This window comes from Silene latifolia, chromosome 4, assembly GCF_048544455.1.
Source record: "Silene latifolia isolate original U9 population chromosome 4, ASM4854445v1, whole genome shotgun sequence".
NCBI classification, from domain to species: domain Eukaryota; kingdom Viridiplantae; phylum Streptophyta; class Magnoliopsida; order Caryophyllales; family Caryophyllaceae; genus Silene; species Silene latifolia.
Genome location: NC_133529.1, coordinates 4612595 through 4628527, shown reverse-complemented (window position 1 = coordinate 4628527; position 15933 = coordinate 4612595). Strand labels below are relative to the sequence as shown.

At 35.9% G+C, this 15933-nt stretch overlaps 2 protein-coding genes across 2 annotated transcripts; both read left to right on the top strand.

Annotated features, from left to right (window-relative positions):
- Positions 1-4450: 4450 nt before the first annotated feature.
- LOC141653853 (pentatricopeptide repeat-containing protein At3g62890-like) lies at positions 4451-8807 on the top strand. Its single transcript, XM_074461722.1, has 3 exons — positions 4451-4889; positions 6632-6693; positions 6836-8807. The coding sequence occupies exons 1-3, from the start codon at positions 4544-4546 to the stop codon at positions 8705-8707; spliced, it is 2280 nt and encodes a 759-aa protein (XP_074317823.1). The 5' UTR covers positions 4451-4543; the 3' UTR covers positions 8708-8807.
- Positions 8808-12881: 4074 nt separating this feature from the next.
- Positions 12882-14476, top strand: LOC141652648 (uncharacterized). The gene is made up of 3 exons (XM_074460201.1): positions 12882-13332; positions 13435-13565; positions 14079-14476. The coding sequence occupies exons 1-3, from the start codon at positions 12981-12983 to the stop codon at positions 14187-14189; spliced, it is 594 nt and encodes a 197-aa protein (XP_074316302.1). The 5' UTR covers positions 12882-12980; the 3' UTR covers positions 14190-14476.
- The last annotated feature ends 1457 nt before the right edge of the window (positions 14477-15933 follow it).

Genomic DNA, 15933 nt, shown 5'->3' with positions numbered 1-15933 from the left:
CCAAGTTTCGTCGACCTTCTTCTAGTATGATTTACCTACCCTATGGCATGTGGTTATCGGTTGTGCTCAAGGCACAAGGGGTGTTGGTGAACACTAGCTTGGGTTCGTTGGATATGTGTGATGTTATGAGTGATGGGCAAATGGGGAAGATGTTGATCAAAATTGAAAATGATGAATTGATTTCTGTGAAAATTAAGAAGGACCCGGAGGTTGGGTCATCAAGTCAAGTGAATACGGGTGGTATGCGGGAAGTGCTCAATGCCGTGGCTGAGTTGGGTGCGTGGCTTAAGGAAGATGCTCGTCAAAGGGACTTGGCAATCTCGGCCCTTGCTTCTACTATGGACCTCATCCGTGGTGAGGTGGATATCATTTTCACCCTTGTGTCAACAAAAGAAGTTGGTGATGATCATGTGGATGATGACCCGTTGGGTAGTGGCTCGGATGGTGAACAAGCCTCCTCTCCTTAGCCTTTCCATTTCCTCTCGGCCTATTAACCTTTACCCGTACCCCTTCATTTTGTTCCACCTTGGTTGTGCCCCTTTAAAACAATATTTTCTTTGCTTGTTATTTTGACAATTGGTGGTGTATTTTAAACTTTGTTTAGCTATGTTGAACTTTGGTTAGCTTATGTTTAATCCTTGTTTATGTTGACTTTGTTACCTTGTCACAATTCCATGTGTCTTTTTGTGTTTTCTTATGAAATATCTGCACTCTAATGCTTGTGACATCCCTATCCGTTTGATGATGTCAAGAGGGGAAAAGGTAAACTCATGCTTTAAATCTCTTTGCTTATTGATTAAACTAATGGCTTGTTTAACCTTCTTAGCTTGATTCTTGTTTGGGGCAATGTAAAATTGTCATGATAGTTTGATTCTAGCTTTTGCCCTTGGTAAGGTAATATTGTCCCTTCTCTATCATTTGATCTTGCTTGCTTAAAAATCTTGAATCAAGGTGTTTACATTGCTTATACATTCGTTTGGGGCTTGTCATCATCAAAGGGGGAATTTGTTGGGTTCCTTATGTTGATGATAACATGCCCATTTGATTTGTGTCATCTTAGTTTACCTTTTCAGGATATATGATCATATCAAGCATGGATTAAGAAGTGTTGAAGTTGTTATTAATCCCATTGTAATAAGTCGTGTGTCATCTAATGTACAAGTGAGAAAGCAGAGTATATTAGAGTAATAGAAACAGTCCAGACGACTGTTGCTTTCACACGCAAACAGCTGTTTGGATTATGCCACAACTCGTAAAAAAACTTGAAGTCCCTTTTATCTTTCAAAAGCTTTCACGTGACTTATTTTTCAAAGATAAAATATCAGATTTTTATTAAGGAGTAGTCTTCATTAAAGAGTGGTTTGAATTATTCAAAATGTTTCCTCTTTGTGCAAATTCAATCCTTTGGTCTTTAAGAAAACAAAAAATGTTTTTTGCCATATTTGTGTTAACTTGTCATCATGTGACTTGTCTCACATCCTTTGTTTTCTGATTTTGCATGAGCATTTAAGGTTATCTTTCAAACCTTCTTTCTCTATTCTTACCTTTGCAAAAGAGTCCTCTTTGGTGCAAGTTTTGGGTGGTTGCTATTGCCCTTCACATATGAGGTCTTTGACCCTTCAAAACCCTAGCAACCCCCTTCACTCACCTCCTCTATATAAACCGTGTCCCTCCATCTTAAATTCCCAAGACTTTTCTGAATTAATTCTTCCATATTTGCAAAGTATTTTTTAAAGCTTAAAAATCGTGTTTGTTTGCAAAATCCTTTAAAAGTCTTCAAGTGTCTTCGATTTCTACGATCGTGGCTCACTCTTGCTTTTCTATACTAAACTCTCTTGCTTAAGAATTGTTGATCTTGTAAAAGTTGTCCACCTCTATTCTTTGTTAAGAATGTGTTAGTGGAAACTTGATCCTATAACATTCTAAGTGTGTTAGTAGAGTTTAGGACGGAGTAGTCTTTAACTCTTGACAACCGGAGTAGGTTGTGAGTTGGCAATCGGAGTAGGTTGCGAGTTAGCTTGTCATAAGAACGGAGTAGTTCTTGTACTAGCTTTACAACCGGAGTAGGTTGGTGTCTTTTATTAAAAGGGTCTTTTAGTTTTCGGAGTAGATCACTAAAGGAAAGTAATAAAAAGGTAGATTGGACGTAGGCACTTGAGTTTCTTGCCGAACCAATTCAAAAATCTCGTGTTCAAGTGCTTACTTTATTTCCGCTGCTTTATACTTTGTTTGTTTGTTTTGTTTCGCTTAAACTTAGAAGCAACAGTTCATCATATTGTCGCATTTGGTCTGCAGTCATATTTCACAAACCGAGACAAATAGATACGATCGAACGATTGTTGCTTTCATACTTGAAGAACATTCTTAGTGATACTTGTTCAATCTTTCAATATTATTCAAAGTATCCTCTCATCTCTTTTGTTCTTGTAACTCACTTTAATTCAATAAAGTTGAAGTTATAAATTTTTAAAATAGTACCTAATTCACCCCCTCCCCCTCTTAGGTACTTGAATCCATAAACTCAACAACAACGTTCCCGGTGCTCCCATTGCTATATTCATATTCATTTTTATGATATCCTGAGCAGTTCTTCTGCGAAAACAAAATGAGATTATAAATTTTCATGTATGTAGATAGCGTGTTACATATATACTCCGTATTACATATAAAACGATAAAATCATTAAAATGTATTCTCGATCTCTTTTGAATTATTATATCTTGATATCATGTTGTTTAAACTAATAATGTTATGAACCTCAAATAATATAAAAACAGTAGAAATATATTTATATAGGATGATACTCTCCTTATATGATTGATATGATAAAGGTTGATTACGACGACATGAAGACGTGCTTTCAACAAAAATATTGGTTTTGTTTAAAGTTTATTATGGTGGCTAAATGGCTGGCAAACATCTCATCCATGAACGTGAGAACTTGTAAAAGTAACATGGACGAAGTTAGGTTCAAATTCTACTTATAGCTGAATAAATAACAATTTAATCTATATTATAATCCTAATTATTTTAATTTTTAAAGAAAATAAAAGTTACCATCTATATTTTATTGCTTTAAAAACTCGTTTGGGTCATGACTTGATCCGTCTGAATAAATTTACGGTAGGTAGGAAGGGTGGCCGGCTAAATGGTTACGGTATACAACTATATAAGGCGTGGCGTGACATTGTAATGCAACACAAATTAAAAACTTAATTATACTCCGTATTAATAATAATCATAACTAATAGAGAAATGGGGCAGTACAATTACAACTGGTTAACCATCTCCCTCGTCGTCCTCGTCCTTATCCTCGGCCTCTCTGTTACCGCATCTAGTGAGGAAGCACGTAAACCCGACTTGAAGGCACTTCTAGAGAAGCTGATGAAAGGCGCAAAAAAGGAGTAGAGACTATGTGACTTGCATGTTGTATCTCCCGTTTGGTGTAATGATTTGTGTTCTAATTAACTATGTGAGTAGCATGTACTCCGTAATTTTTATGTATTCTATTATTCAGCTTATTATTTTTGTTGCTCACGACTTTAATTTTTTTATATTTTAAATATACTCCTCACCTTTTGTAGGTAGACGATGAATTTGGTGTATGTTTTCGATTTTGAGTTAGTGTTAAAGTTTTAATTCAGAAAAATCAAGAATTAGACATTACAAATTTAGTGGCCGATAAAAAAACCAAATTAAATTCAAGCAAAGGTTAATACATATTATGCTGAAAATTGTATTCTGGTGTCAATGTGTCATTCATCGACTCTACATTTATGCATGGACATAAAGAAATGATGAGGTATATACAAGAAATTATTATTACATGATTTTCAAAGAGGAAATGAACCTTATCCATTTTCTAAAAGAAATGGAAATGATCCTAGTTCGGATATTGAAATGTGATTTTTGGCTAGGTATGACTTAGTTTAGGGAATTTCATGGTGGATGTTTATGATGGGAATGAGTGATTATGAGGAGTCAGGATTATTTCCGGCACGTGATGGGGTTGTTGTATGCAACGAATGACATGTAAGAATAGTTAAGGGTGGTGGCTAATCGTCGCCTCTGTCAAGGTAATTGGGAGCGCTAGTTAAGGACGGTGGATAATAATTCATTAGTGAGGATACGTTTGATACTGAAAGTCAATGAATGCAAATTTTATAAAAAGTTATACATAATTGAGTAAAAAACGCATTTATAATTTATAAGAGATAATGTATTCTTTCCGTCTCAGTCATTTATTTATTAAACAAATGATCCAACGGAGGGAGTATAAAAGACCAGGGTTGGCGCCAATATTCAAACAATCAAACCGAATCACACAATGTCTACATTTCACCAATTGCTCCGAAAACAACTTCATCTTCGTCAATTGAAGCAAATCCATGCCCAAATTCTTAGACAATCACTCTCTTCTCATCCCCCTTTAATTTCTTCCCTAATTCACTCTTACCTCTCGTCTAACAATCTCAATTCCGCAACTTTTTTATTTGATAATTACCCATCTTCTTCAATTCCTCCTACTATACTATGGAACTTAATGATCAGGGCACATTCCAAAACACCCAATTGTTTCGAACCCGTCAAGTATTTATCTCGTATGTTGTCGATTGATCGGGGTTTTACGGTTTTACCTGATGATTACACGTTTACGTTTGTTGTTACTTCGTGTTCTCGTCATGGGTCGTGTTTATATGGTGAACTGGTTCATGGGTTGGTTGTGAAATTTGGGTTTGTGTCGGGTTTGTTTGTGGGTAATGCGTTGGTTAATATGTACTCGGTTTTTGCGAGACCAGGGGATGCACAGAAGGTGTTTGATGAAATGTCGGACAGGGACGTGTTTTCGTGGAGTAGTCTTCTTGGTGGGTGTGTTGATAAAGCACGTGGTATTTTGGAGAGGATGCCTTTGCGTAATGATATATAAGAACCCAATCTATCCCAACTTGATCAGAAACGAATCGAATGCGATCTGAGATGACTCGTGAGTCGTGACATGGTAAGTCCTCATCATAAGGGGTACATGATAATGAACTAGTACAGTTAACTATTATTCGAAAAGATTGGATTGACGGTTTTGACTTAAAATTAAAGTTACTCCATTGATCTATATAAAACTTTTAACATGAAGTTATTATTAGTCAAGGCCTGATCCATAAGTTTAAATTAATTCGATAACCCGAATTGAACTCAGGTTGACTTCTAACATCTAACATGAATACATGATGATGACCTGAATATTAGACCTGTTACAACCCTTACTCAATTTGCTTTAACTCAAGTCATAACCAAACTGAGTGACCCGATTAACTTCTCTTAGCATAGCATCCCCGTTGTTCTATTGATATTTTCTTTTATGATAATTTGAACAGTTTTTTGGTTAAAACTAAATGATATTTTAAAGATTCTTGATGAACAGTTTCCTCAATCTCATTTTAAAATTAATTATATCCATTGTTGTCAGAATCCCGATTCGATCCTATGATTCTACGATTTTACGATGCAAAAATGTTTGACCGATCCTGGATCCTATGATTCTATCATGTTTGTAGAATCTTATGATCCTATCTATTCGAAATTTTCTAGAGGTAGGATCATAATACGATTCTACGATCTTACGATCCGACTCCGTAGTAAACATATTAAAATATATTTTTATATAAAAACATCGTAAAATCCAAATTTCATGTAATTTGTAGAAACATATTCATGAAATGATACTAAACTTATTAATTATCAATATTTTGTGTATAAATAAGTGTTTTGATCTTCAATTATATATTTTTACCAAATAAAAAACTATATTTAGTGAATTTGTAGAATCTTACGATTCTACCGATTCGATCCTACCCTCCCCATCGATTCAAAGTAGAATCCCGATCCTAACAACATTGATTATATCTATGATAATCTGTTGTTTAAATTATGAAGATTAGTAGATAATATAGTTGCATAAGTTGATACGGAGTATATGATTAATATGTACAGGTTGATCATGATGATATAAGACGTGCCTTCAACTAAAATGTTGGTTTTGTTGCGAGTTAACTAATACACAAAATCTCATTATAGACGGCACATATCCGTCTATAACTAAAGAAGGGTCAAACATCTCTCCCATAAACTTAGAACATGTAATTTTGTGATCGAAATGCGATGTCTATAATTAGCCGTCCAAATAAATAAAGATACGGTTGGTAGTGAAGGGTGGCCGGCTAGAAGGTTACAGTATATAAAAAGGTGCAGGAGATGACTTTGTAATGCAGCACAAATTATAAGCTTAATTAATTAGCATAATTATTACTAGATCAAAGTTATGGGGCAGTATAATAACAATTGGTTAACCATCTCCGTCTTCGTCCTCGTCCTCATCCTCGGCCTATCTATAACCGCATCTAGCCAAGACAAAGCTGCTAAGCCTGACATCGCGAGTTTGGTGGCAAAACTCACTGCTGGCAAGAAACCATGATTGAGTAGAAGACTATGTGACTTGGTATTGCATCTACCATTTGGTGTAATGTTGTTTGTTTGTATTCCATTCTTTGTGAATTTGTAATTAGACTATACGTCTAATGTATTACTCCGTACAATTGATGGTATATTTTCTAATTTCTATTACTCTATTATTAAGCTTATGGAAAACTAATAAAAAAGAATTATGGACTACTTTATCTATCTCAGCCATTTGTTCAAGTCATTTTTACATAAATTTATCGTAAGACGAGATCTTTTAGTAATTATTTTTAACGACTAATAAAGTTGGGTTTAAATCAATTTCATAGGTATATTAGTTAAAACCGTCTTACAAGAGACTAATATAACTCGTATATAAAAGACCGCGATTGGCGCCAATATTCAAACAATCAAACTGAATCACACAATGTCTAAATTTCATCAATTGCTCCGAAAACAACTTCATCTTCCTCAATTGAAGCAAATCCATGCCCAAATTCTTAGACAATCACTCTCTTCTCATCCCCCTTTAATCTCTTCCCTAATTCACTCTTACCTCTCGTCTCACAATCTCAATACCGCGACGTTTTTATTTGATAATTACCCATCTTCTTCAATTCCTCCTACTATACTATGGAACTTAATGATCAGGGCACATTCCAAAACACCCAATTGTTACGAACCCGTAATGTATTTACGCCGTATGTTGTCGATTGATCGGGGTTTTACGGTTTTACCTGATGATTATACGTTTACGTTTGTTGTTACTTCTTGTTCTCGTCATGGGTCGTGTTTATATGGTAAATTGGTTCATGGGTTGGTTGTGAAATTTGGGTTTGTGTCGGGTTTGTTTGTGGGTAATGCGTTGGTTAATATGTACTCGGTTTTTGCGAGACCAGGGAATGCACAGAAGGTGTTTGATGAAATGTCTGACAGAGATGTGTTTTCGTGGACTAGTCTTCTTGGTGGGTATGCTAAACATGGGTGTATTGATAAAGCGCGTGATATTTTTGAGAGGATGCCTTTGCGTAATGATGTGTCGTGGGTGGTTATGATCTCGGGTTTTGTTAATGCTGGGAGGTATGTTGATGCTTTGGATTGCTTTGACGAGATGTTGGATGATGGTAAGGTGAAGCCTAATGAGGCTGCCATTGTTTGTGCGTTATCAGCGTGTGCTAATTTAGGAGCGCTTGATCGAGGGAGTTTGATTCATGAGTATATTGAGAGGAACCGTATTCTAGTGTCTTCGAATATTTGCACTGCTCTAGTTGATATGTATGCTAAATGTGGGAAGATAGACTGTGCCAGTCGAGTCTTTGATACAGTGTCTAAGCGGGATTTGCACAATTATACAAGTATGATTAATGGTTTGTCAATCCATGGCCATGGTAAGGATGCAATGCAGGTTTTCTCGAGAATGTTGGCAGAGGGTATTAAACCAAACGAGATAACCATACTCGGAATTTTGAATGGTTGTAGTCATTCTGGTCTAGTTAAAGAAGGTACATCTATTTTCAACGACATGGAGAAATTGTGGGGCATTGCTCCAAGAGTTGAACATTATGGATCTTATGTTGATTTACTCGGTCGTGCTGGCCATTTGGAAAGAGCATTTGATGTTGTTAAGACTATGCCTATGGAACCGGACCTTGTTATTTGGAGGTCTTTGCTTAGTGCATGCAGGACTCATCGTGATGTCTCTCTAGGAGAGCGGGTTATGAATCATGTTCGACAACTTGGCTCTTGTGGTCAAATCCTTCTCTCCAGTTTGTATGCATATACGGGTAATTGGGAGAGTGTTGGTTCAATGAGGAAACAAATGAGCCCTAGAAGGAACACCTCAGAACTTGGATGTAGTTGGATTGAGTTAGACGGTGTTACTCATGAGTTTCGCGTGGATGATCAGCTACATCCACGAATTTCTGAGATTCGAGATAAACTCAAAGAAATCTTGGATAACGCGAAGTCAGGTGGTTATGCAACTAATACAACACAAGTTACATTCGACTTAAGTGAAGAGGATAAAGAGCAAGCAGTTTCCTTACACAGCGAGAAGTTGGCGATAGCTTTTGCATTCCTGATTACAAAGCCTGGGAAATCAATCAGGATTGTTAAAAATCTCAGGACATGTGAAGACTGTCACTCGGCTTTTAAGGCTATTTCACGTGTTTATGACCGCGAAATTATTGTGAGAGACCGTTCACGTTTCCACACATTTAAGCAAGGGAAATGTTCTTGCAATGACTATTGGTAATCTATACTCTAAAGGCACTAAACATAATATCTGAGTTGCAGACAGAAAAACACTGCAAGTCCATTGAGATGATTACTGTTTTTCGACATGGAAACATGGCATGTGCAACAGTATTATTGCTTTGCTGACTAATATGTTCACTTCTATGAGAGTGTGGACAATCTGGCTTACTATACTGTTGCTTACAAAGCCTTATCAGTTCTGCCTGGACCAATATGTTCCCAGATAACAAGGTGAAGAACAGTAGCTTTTCTGTCATCATTCATCAGAAAGATTTTAAGTGGGATATAATGGACTAAACTGAAGAACACAAGTTCTTGTTTAAAACGTACATATTCATTTTAAACTTAAAACGAGTCCAATAGTGGGGTATTCTGAAAAGCAAAATGACTAGGGGCCGGCAAAAAGCTTGTCTCATTTATCTAAATACCCAACTATTTGAATCCGTTTAAGTTTAAGACTTGTTAATCCATCCATGCATATTATTTTTTTCTTGAAATAGAACTGGTTTATGATTTCCATTTTCAATTATATCAAAGATTCGCTATTCTTTAGTTTTGGAAAATATGACCTAAGAAAGCCAATGATTTATTATACTATGGTATTCTGAATTAGCAGTCTGTCGATGCAATTTTCGTTATGGTCACCCTGAAACAATATCTTTGGGTTCAACATAACAATGAGGTTGCGTACACTCGACCCTTGAACTCACCGTGGGCGGGAGCCTTTTCGAGCATTGGGTGTAATGATGTTAAATGTAGATACTGTTCTAATGGAAATTGTTATTGCAGGATAAACTTTGTAGGTCCAACTCCAAACCATCTTTCCGCTTGGAGCACAACACAAGGCACTGGAATTGTAATGATGATATAAATTTCAATAAAGTTGTGCCTCTCTTGAGTTAAGTGCAAGGTTTTGACCAGTTTGATGGTCATGAGCACCCAGTAAACCACGCTCTTGAGGTAAAAGTAAAGATTCCAACTATGATTACATGTGCATGGTCATCATCTTCATATCATGCATGCTTGTACCATCAATGATTGCAAAGTTAGTCAGCTGTTATTATTAATCTTGTTATTATACACATTCCTAGACTAAAGGGACAAATCTTATTATCATACCATGGTATAAGATTAATGGCCCACCATCTATGCATTCTGTAATCTCTGTGGGCTTAGCATCAAGTGTAGTAATGCACCTAATTTTCATGCTAACAATCTACACAAATTATACTATAAGACCATTGTATGGTGTGATCATCTATGTTACTCCGACTCTTCTGATAACCCCATGTACCCATGTCCAACACTCGACAAGAAAATATTAGCCAAATATGCATTTTTTTCATAAAAATGGCCGAGTCCGACACTTGAACACGCACCAATGTCGGATACTTCGAAACGAGTCTGAGCAACATAGTTGACCACCGACCATATTAAAAGTGATCATTTCATGGTAAAAAGTGATTTTTTTTTAGTAAAAAATGATCACTTTTTATCATTACAAAGTGACCAACTTTTAAAATCGGGCATTTTTAAATTATATGGTCATTGTTTATCATAAAGTGATCACCTTTTGTCCATCGCACCACGATGGTTGGACACTTGCACAGAATAACTATTGAACAAAGTATTCAAATGAGCTGGTTATTGGATGTCTTTTCTAAATCCTTCTACAAAAGTATATCTTTTTCTCCCTTTTTTAGGGAAATCTACAGCAGAAAGTGAACGTTTTAACATTTGCTTTTGTAGCTTTAGATAACCTGGAAAACTTAAAAGGGAGAAGTAATATAACTTCAAAGTTAGGAATTCTGTTTTGATGGCTATTCTTAAGTAAAAGATGGCATGTTTGATGATTAGCAAATATCCAAAGGAATCTTATAATCTTTGCTTAATTGATTTCTTAAACTCCTTTCCAGCATTTGATCATTTTCCCACTTCCCTTTCTGCTAATTCTTCACCAAGTCGTATCATAGCGGATTTCGGATAGTTTAGGCAAAGAGTCTTTTAGTGAGCTTGTAGAGACTCAGTACAGTGTTTTGGGCTATAGTGCGTCTTGCTTCAGGCGGGCCTTTTTGGTCTAAAATAATAAGACGGGATTTTGTAACCATTTTACAGTTAAATGTGACCATTATTGAAAAATCAGTTACCAATACCATAAGCTGTAACACTGCCTATACCATTGTAATTACATTTAACTATAAAATGGTCACATATACCTGTCTGAAAAATAAGACGAAAAGTGTCCGTCTGAAACAAGAATTAGTATTTGGGCTAATATATCTAAAAATCCCTCCTAAATCTCGTAGATGTATATAAATGTATGGGAAAATGCACGCGGTGCCCTTGAACTTTCGATTTTTGCCCGAAATACCCAATTTTTTGTTCCGGAAAACTTAAAGAGGCTATAACCCGTGTCTACGAGTTCAGAAAGTGATAATTTTTTTTTTCAAATCGATTATCTTTCCGAGAACTACGATTTGAAAAAAAAAATTGTCGTATTTGGATCCCGTAGCTAGGAGTTTTTGTACGTCAAAGTTTTATTTACCGAACAAACTTTGAGTGACCATATCTCTTTGTCACGAATTCCAAACGCGACAATTTTTTTTTTCAAGTCGTAGTTCTCGAAAAGATAATCAATTTGAAAAAAAAAAATCGTCACTTTCTGATCTCGTAAACACGGGTTATAGCCTCTTTAAGTTTTCCGGAACAAAAAATTGGGTATTTCGGGCAAAAATTGAAAGTTCAAGGGCACCGCGTGCATTTTCCCTTAAGATTGTTAACCACAACAAACTAGTATAAAGTTGGAAATGACCCTTAAAGTAAGAAGGGGTCAATAAGGGATAGAAGAAGGTAAGAACACAAATCATGTCACTCACTAACTACACAAGGTTTTGTTTGATTTGCAAGTAAAAGTTAAGCATCAGATTAGCATTAATGTTTTTATGTTTAATTTTTAACCAACAACAATTAAAGTAATCCAACAGATAGCGTGCATGTCAATCTCCCTCTGCATCCCATACCTAGTCACTTCTCACGTGATAATCACTACTTCCACTTGTTTTTTTACCTTCTCCACTAACGCTCCAAAATACTTCAAAGTTCACCTCCACCGATAATCACAAATTCTTGTTTAAGATCGTTTAAGTTAAGATACCATTCACAAATCAGAACCGGTTAAATAAAGCAAAAACAAAAGAAGTGACATTAAACATAGGAATTTTAGACGGCCTTAACTAAGACCAGCTATATACCACGTAATTTCATCTTATATTCGGTCAAAATAAGGCTAGCATGGGCTCTACGACTCTAACACCCATCATTTAATCGGGGTAATGATACTAATGTCACTCGAAAATTTCTTCTGCCACTCAATTTTGTGAGAGCATATGACATTTTAATGATGCACTCACAAATTATGTGGAAGAAGGAATTTCTGAGTGGCGTTAGAACCGGTTCAATTCTTTGACCAGTAGTTATAATTACAGCTCATCAAGCATAACCACATGGATGAAGGGTAAACCTGTCAATCTCTCTTCAACATTCCACAGACCCCCAAAGAAACCATATGATGTTGTGCACCTGTGCACATTAATACATTATTACTGCTGACATCATTTTATAATTGTTTATATAAAAAAACAAAAAAAAAAAACAGAAGATTAAATGAAATAATACCACCACAATAAATATTCCGTAAGACAGTCTTACACCGTGACATGGTACCATTGCGCAAAAAGACAACCTATTTATTAGCAGCAAATGAATAAGATAATTTTTCAAAAATGGCCCGTCTCACGATGTCACGGTTTGAGATCGTCTTATTCTTTTCTGTGTAATAACACATGGGCAGGTCTTGTAATTAGTAAAAAGCCAGCAAGGGCGTGAGACGGTCTTACATTGTGAGAAGGTACCATTGTGTAAAAAGACTACCATTTATTAACAGTGAATGAATAATATTAATGAATAATATTTTAAAAAAATGGACCGTCTCACAATGTCACGGTTTGTGACCGTCTTATTCTTCTGTGTGTAATAACACATGGGCAGGTCTTCTAATTAGTAAAAAACCAGCAGGGGCATTCATTAACTTCTGAATTACTTTAATAACCACTACCTGGTGAACTGCAGACTACTATAAAGCACAAAGAAAGTGCCTCTTACACAACTGCTTGCCTTGTATCAGTGGCCTTGGTCTTTATAACTCCTCCTCTCCTCTCTTCAGTAACCTCATTTATAGAGAGATAAACAGAAAAACAAAAACAAAACAAAAAATGGGAAATTGCCAAGCAATAGATGCAGCATCACTAGTAATCCAACACCCAAATGGTAAGGCTGAGAAAATGTATTGGCCAATTGCTGCAAGTGAAGTCATGAAACTGAACCCTGGTCACTATGTTGCTCTTCTTATCACTACTACAATTTGTCATACACAAACTGAAAACAATTCCCCAACAAAATCCAGCATAAAAAAGGATAACAATGGTACACAGAAGAACTGCAACACAAAAGGCAGTGACAGCAGCATCACAGCTCGGAACTCGGTTCGGATAACCCGGGTTAAGTTGCTTAGGCCTAAGGATACTTTGGCTTTAGGTCATGTTTATAGACTTATTAGCACCCAAGGTTTGTGATTAATGATTTTTGTTTTGTGATGATTTTTGTTATTAGTGTGTTACTGTGCAGTATGGAAATTAGTGTTAATTTGTGGTTTCCTTGTGTGTGCAGAGGTTATGAAGGGTTTGGTGGCTAAAAAGCAAGAAAAGATGAGGAAAAGTGGCATAGAATTAGCAGATTCAGAAGGACTCAAAGAAGCTGAGATATTAGTGAGAAAATCTATGCAAGATAAGATTAAACAGGTAAAAATTCTAAAGAAGAGAGTTGTTTAGTACTGTTTTTTCAATAATCTTCCTTGATTGATCTGTTGATCAGAAACAAGAAGTCAACAATACAATTATACAAGTACGAGGAATGCTAACGACCTTCTCCTCTAACATCGGTTTATAATAATAGTTGTTTTCCTTGCACAAAGCAAGTGGGTAAACTCAATATTATTTTAATCTTATATTAGAGGAGAAGGTTGGAGATAATATTCCCCATACAAGTATACAACACTATGCCCTGTTTCCCTTTTTGATCAAACCAAATCAATTGATTAATTAAGAAGTTTAAAAGAAAAATGTCACCAAGGTTTTATTCTTAAATTAAATTGGTAAAAGCCATTTTCTTTTCTTACCACCACCACCAAGGTTTAATATTTCTATTCTTAAATTAATCCAGGTTAAGATGGAAGACGGATACTTCCGTCTTAAACAAGAATTTGTGTAAATTAAAATGATTTGTGGTTGCTAACATGGGATTTGGCTTTCCAGGTTAGTAGAAATGGGCATAGATCCAGAACACATCCAAGTGGAAATAAAGGAACAGGCAGACCAAAGACATGGCAGCCTTCCCTGAATAGCATTTCTGAGGCTGCAAGCTAATGATTTTTCGTCTTTTCGACCAATAATTCAAATTTAACTAGGAGATAAGCAAGGGGAGAAACCTTTAATCCATCAAATTATGAGACTTCAGATTCAAAGAAGTTGAATTTAAACAACAAATCTTCGAAACGGAAGATCCGGGTCATGCAGAAAACTTGTACATAGAGGAAATGCAGATGACATTGTTGTAGTAGTTGTTGTGTTATTAAGTGATTTCTGAATTCAGAAAATGGCTTTTATCTCATGACATTTTCTCATTTATGGAAGATAGATTGCTCTTGTTAGCTCAGATAAATTATCTGCTTGTTTTTCATTAGCTTGTAAATCAGTAAATGACATGAATTGGGCACATCCCATTTCTTAGCCTTTGCTCTATTATTGCTTAGAAGAAAAAGTAGAATTAAAAAGCATAAATGGGTGTGCAGAAAGTGTGAGTTATCTACGTGTGTAGTCAATTAACATGAGGGAATAACAAGGTCGACCAACAGAAAAATAAAAGCACTCTATGATTTCCTTGGCGGGGACGAACATTTTTCTACTGTTTCATCGTCGACAAGAGAAGAAAAACTACTAATCCATACAAAACATATTTTAGTGTGCCGATAGGGTATCATGGAAGAGGTTGAAGATAGATTTTAAACCGAATTTACAAAGATATTGATATCACAAAGCATTTCAACCATGAACTTCTGCAGGAAGAACAGTGGGAGTGAAGTTCACAAATTACAGTAAACATAAGTTCGACTGTTCGAAACCAATTTGGATCCTCTCAATTTCCTCCCCTGCCCATTTCCTCTCGATGGTCCGGACAAATCCGAGACGATCTAATGGTCATTGTTTGATGAGGTGGAGAAGGAAATTATGATTTTAAATTCTTCCAAACAAAAGTCATAAATCACTGCAGATAGTACTACCACTCTACCTACTTATTTGCTGGCAATCTAGTTTATAAGATATACTGTATCTTTCAGGAGGTCAATCAATGTACTTCATCTGTAATTCTGTATCACCTCATTAATACATTTAGGGAAAATGCACGCGGTGCCCTTGAACTTTCAATTTTTGCCCGAAATACCCAATTTTTTGTTCCGGAAAACTTAAAGAGGCTATAACCCGTGTTTACGAGATCAGAAAGTGACGATTTTTTTTTTCAAATTGATTATCTTTTCGAGAACTACGACTTGAAAAAAAAAATTGTCGCGTTTGGAATTCGTGACAAAGAGATATGGTCACTCAAAGTTTGTTCGGTAAATAAAACTTTGACGTACAAAAACTCCTAGCTACGGGATCCAAATACGACAATTTTTTTTTTCAAATCGTAGTTCTCGGAAAGATAATCGATTTGAAAAAAAAAATTATCACTTTCTAAACTCGTAGACACGGGTTATAGCCTCTTTAAGTTTTCCGGAACAAAAAATTGGGTATTTCGGGCAAAAATCGAAAGTTCAAGGGCACCGCGTGCATTTTCCCCAATCTTAACATAGCCAATAAATATATCACACATTTTGGACTTGATTTAAGGTCCTATTTTTTTCGGTTTTTATCCAGCTTACTTTAGCTCACTTTAACTCAGTTTAGCTCATTTTAGTTCAACTTTGCTTATTTCAGCTCTATTTATTTCAGCAAATTTCGATTCAGTCCAGCTTAGCTCACTTGAGCCCAAAAGAACATGGCCTAAGACCGCGACATTCGTCTTAACTAAAAACGCGTGTGGTAAATGAAACAAGGGAGGATGCTTATAAAC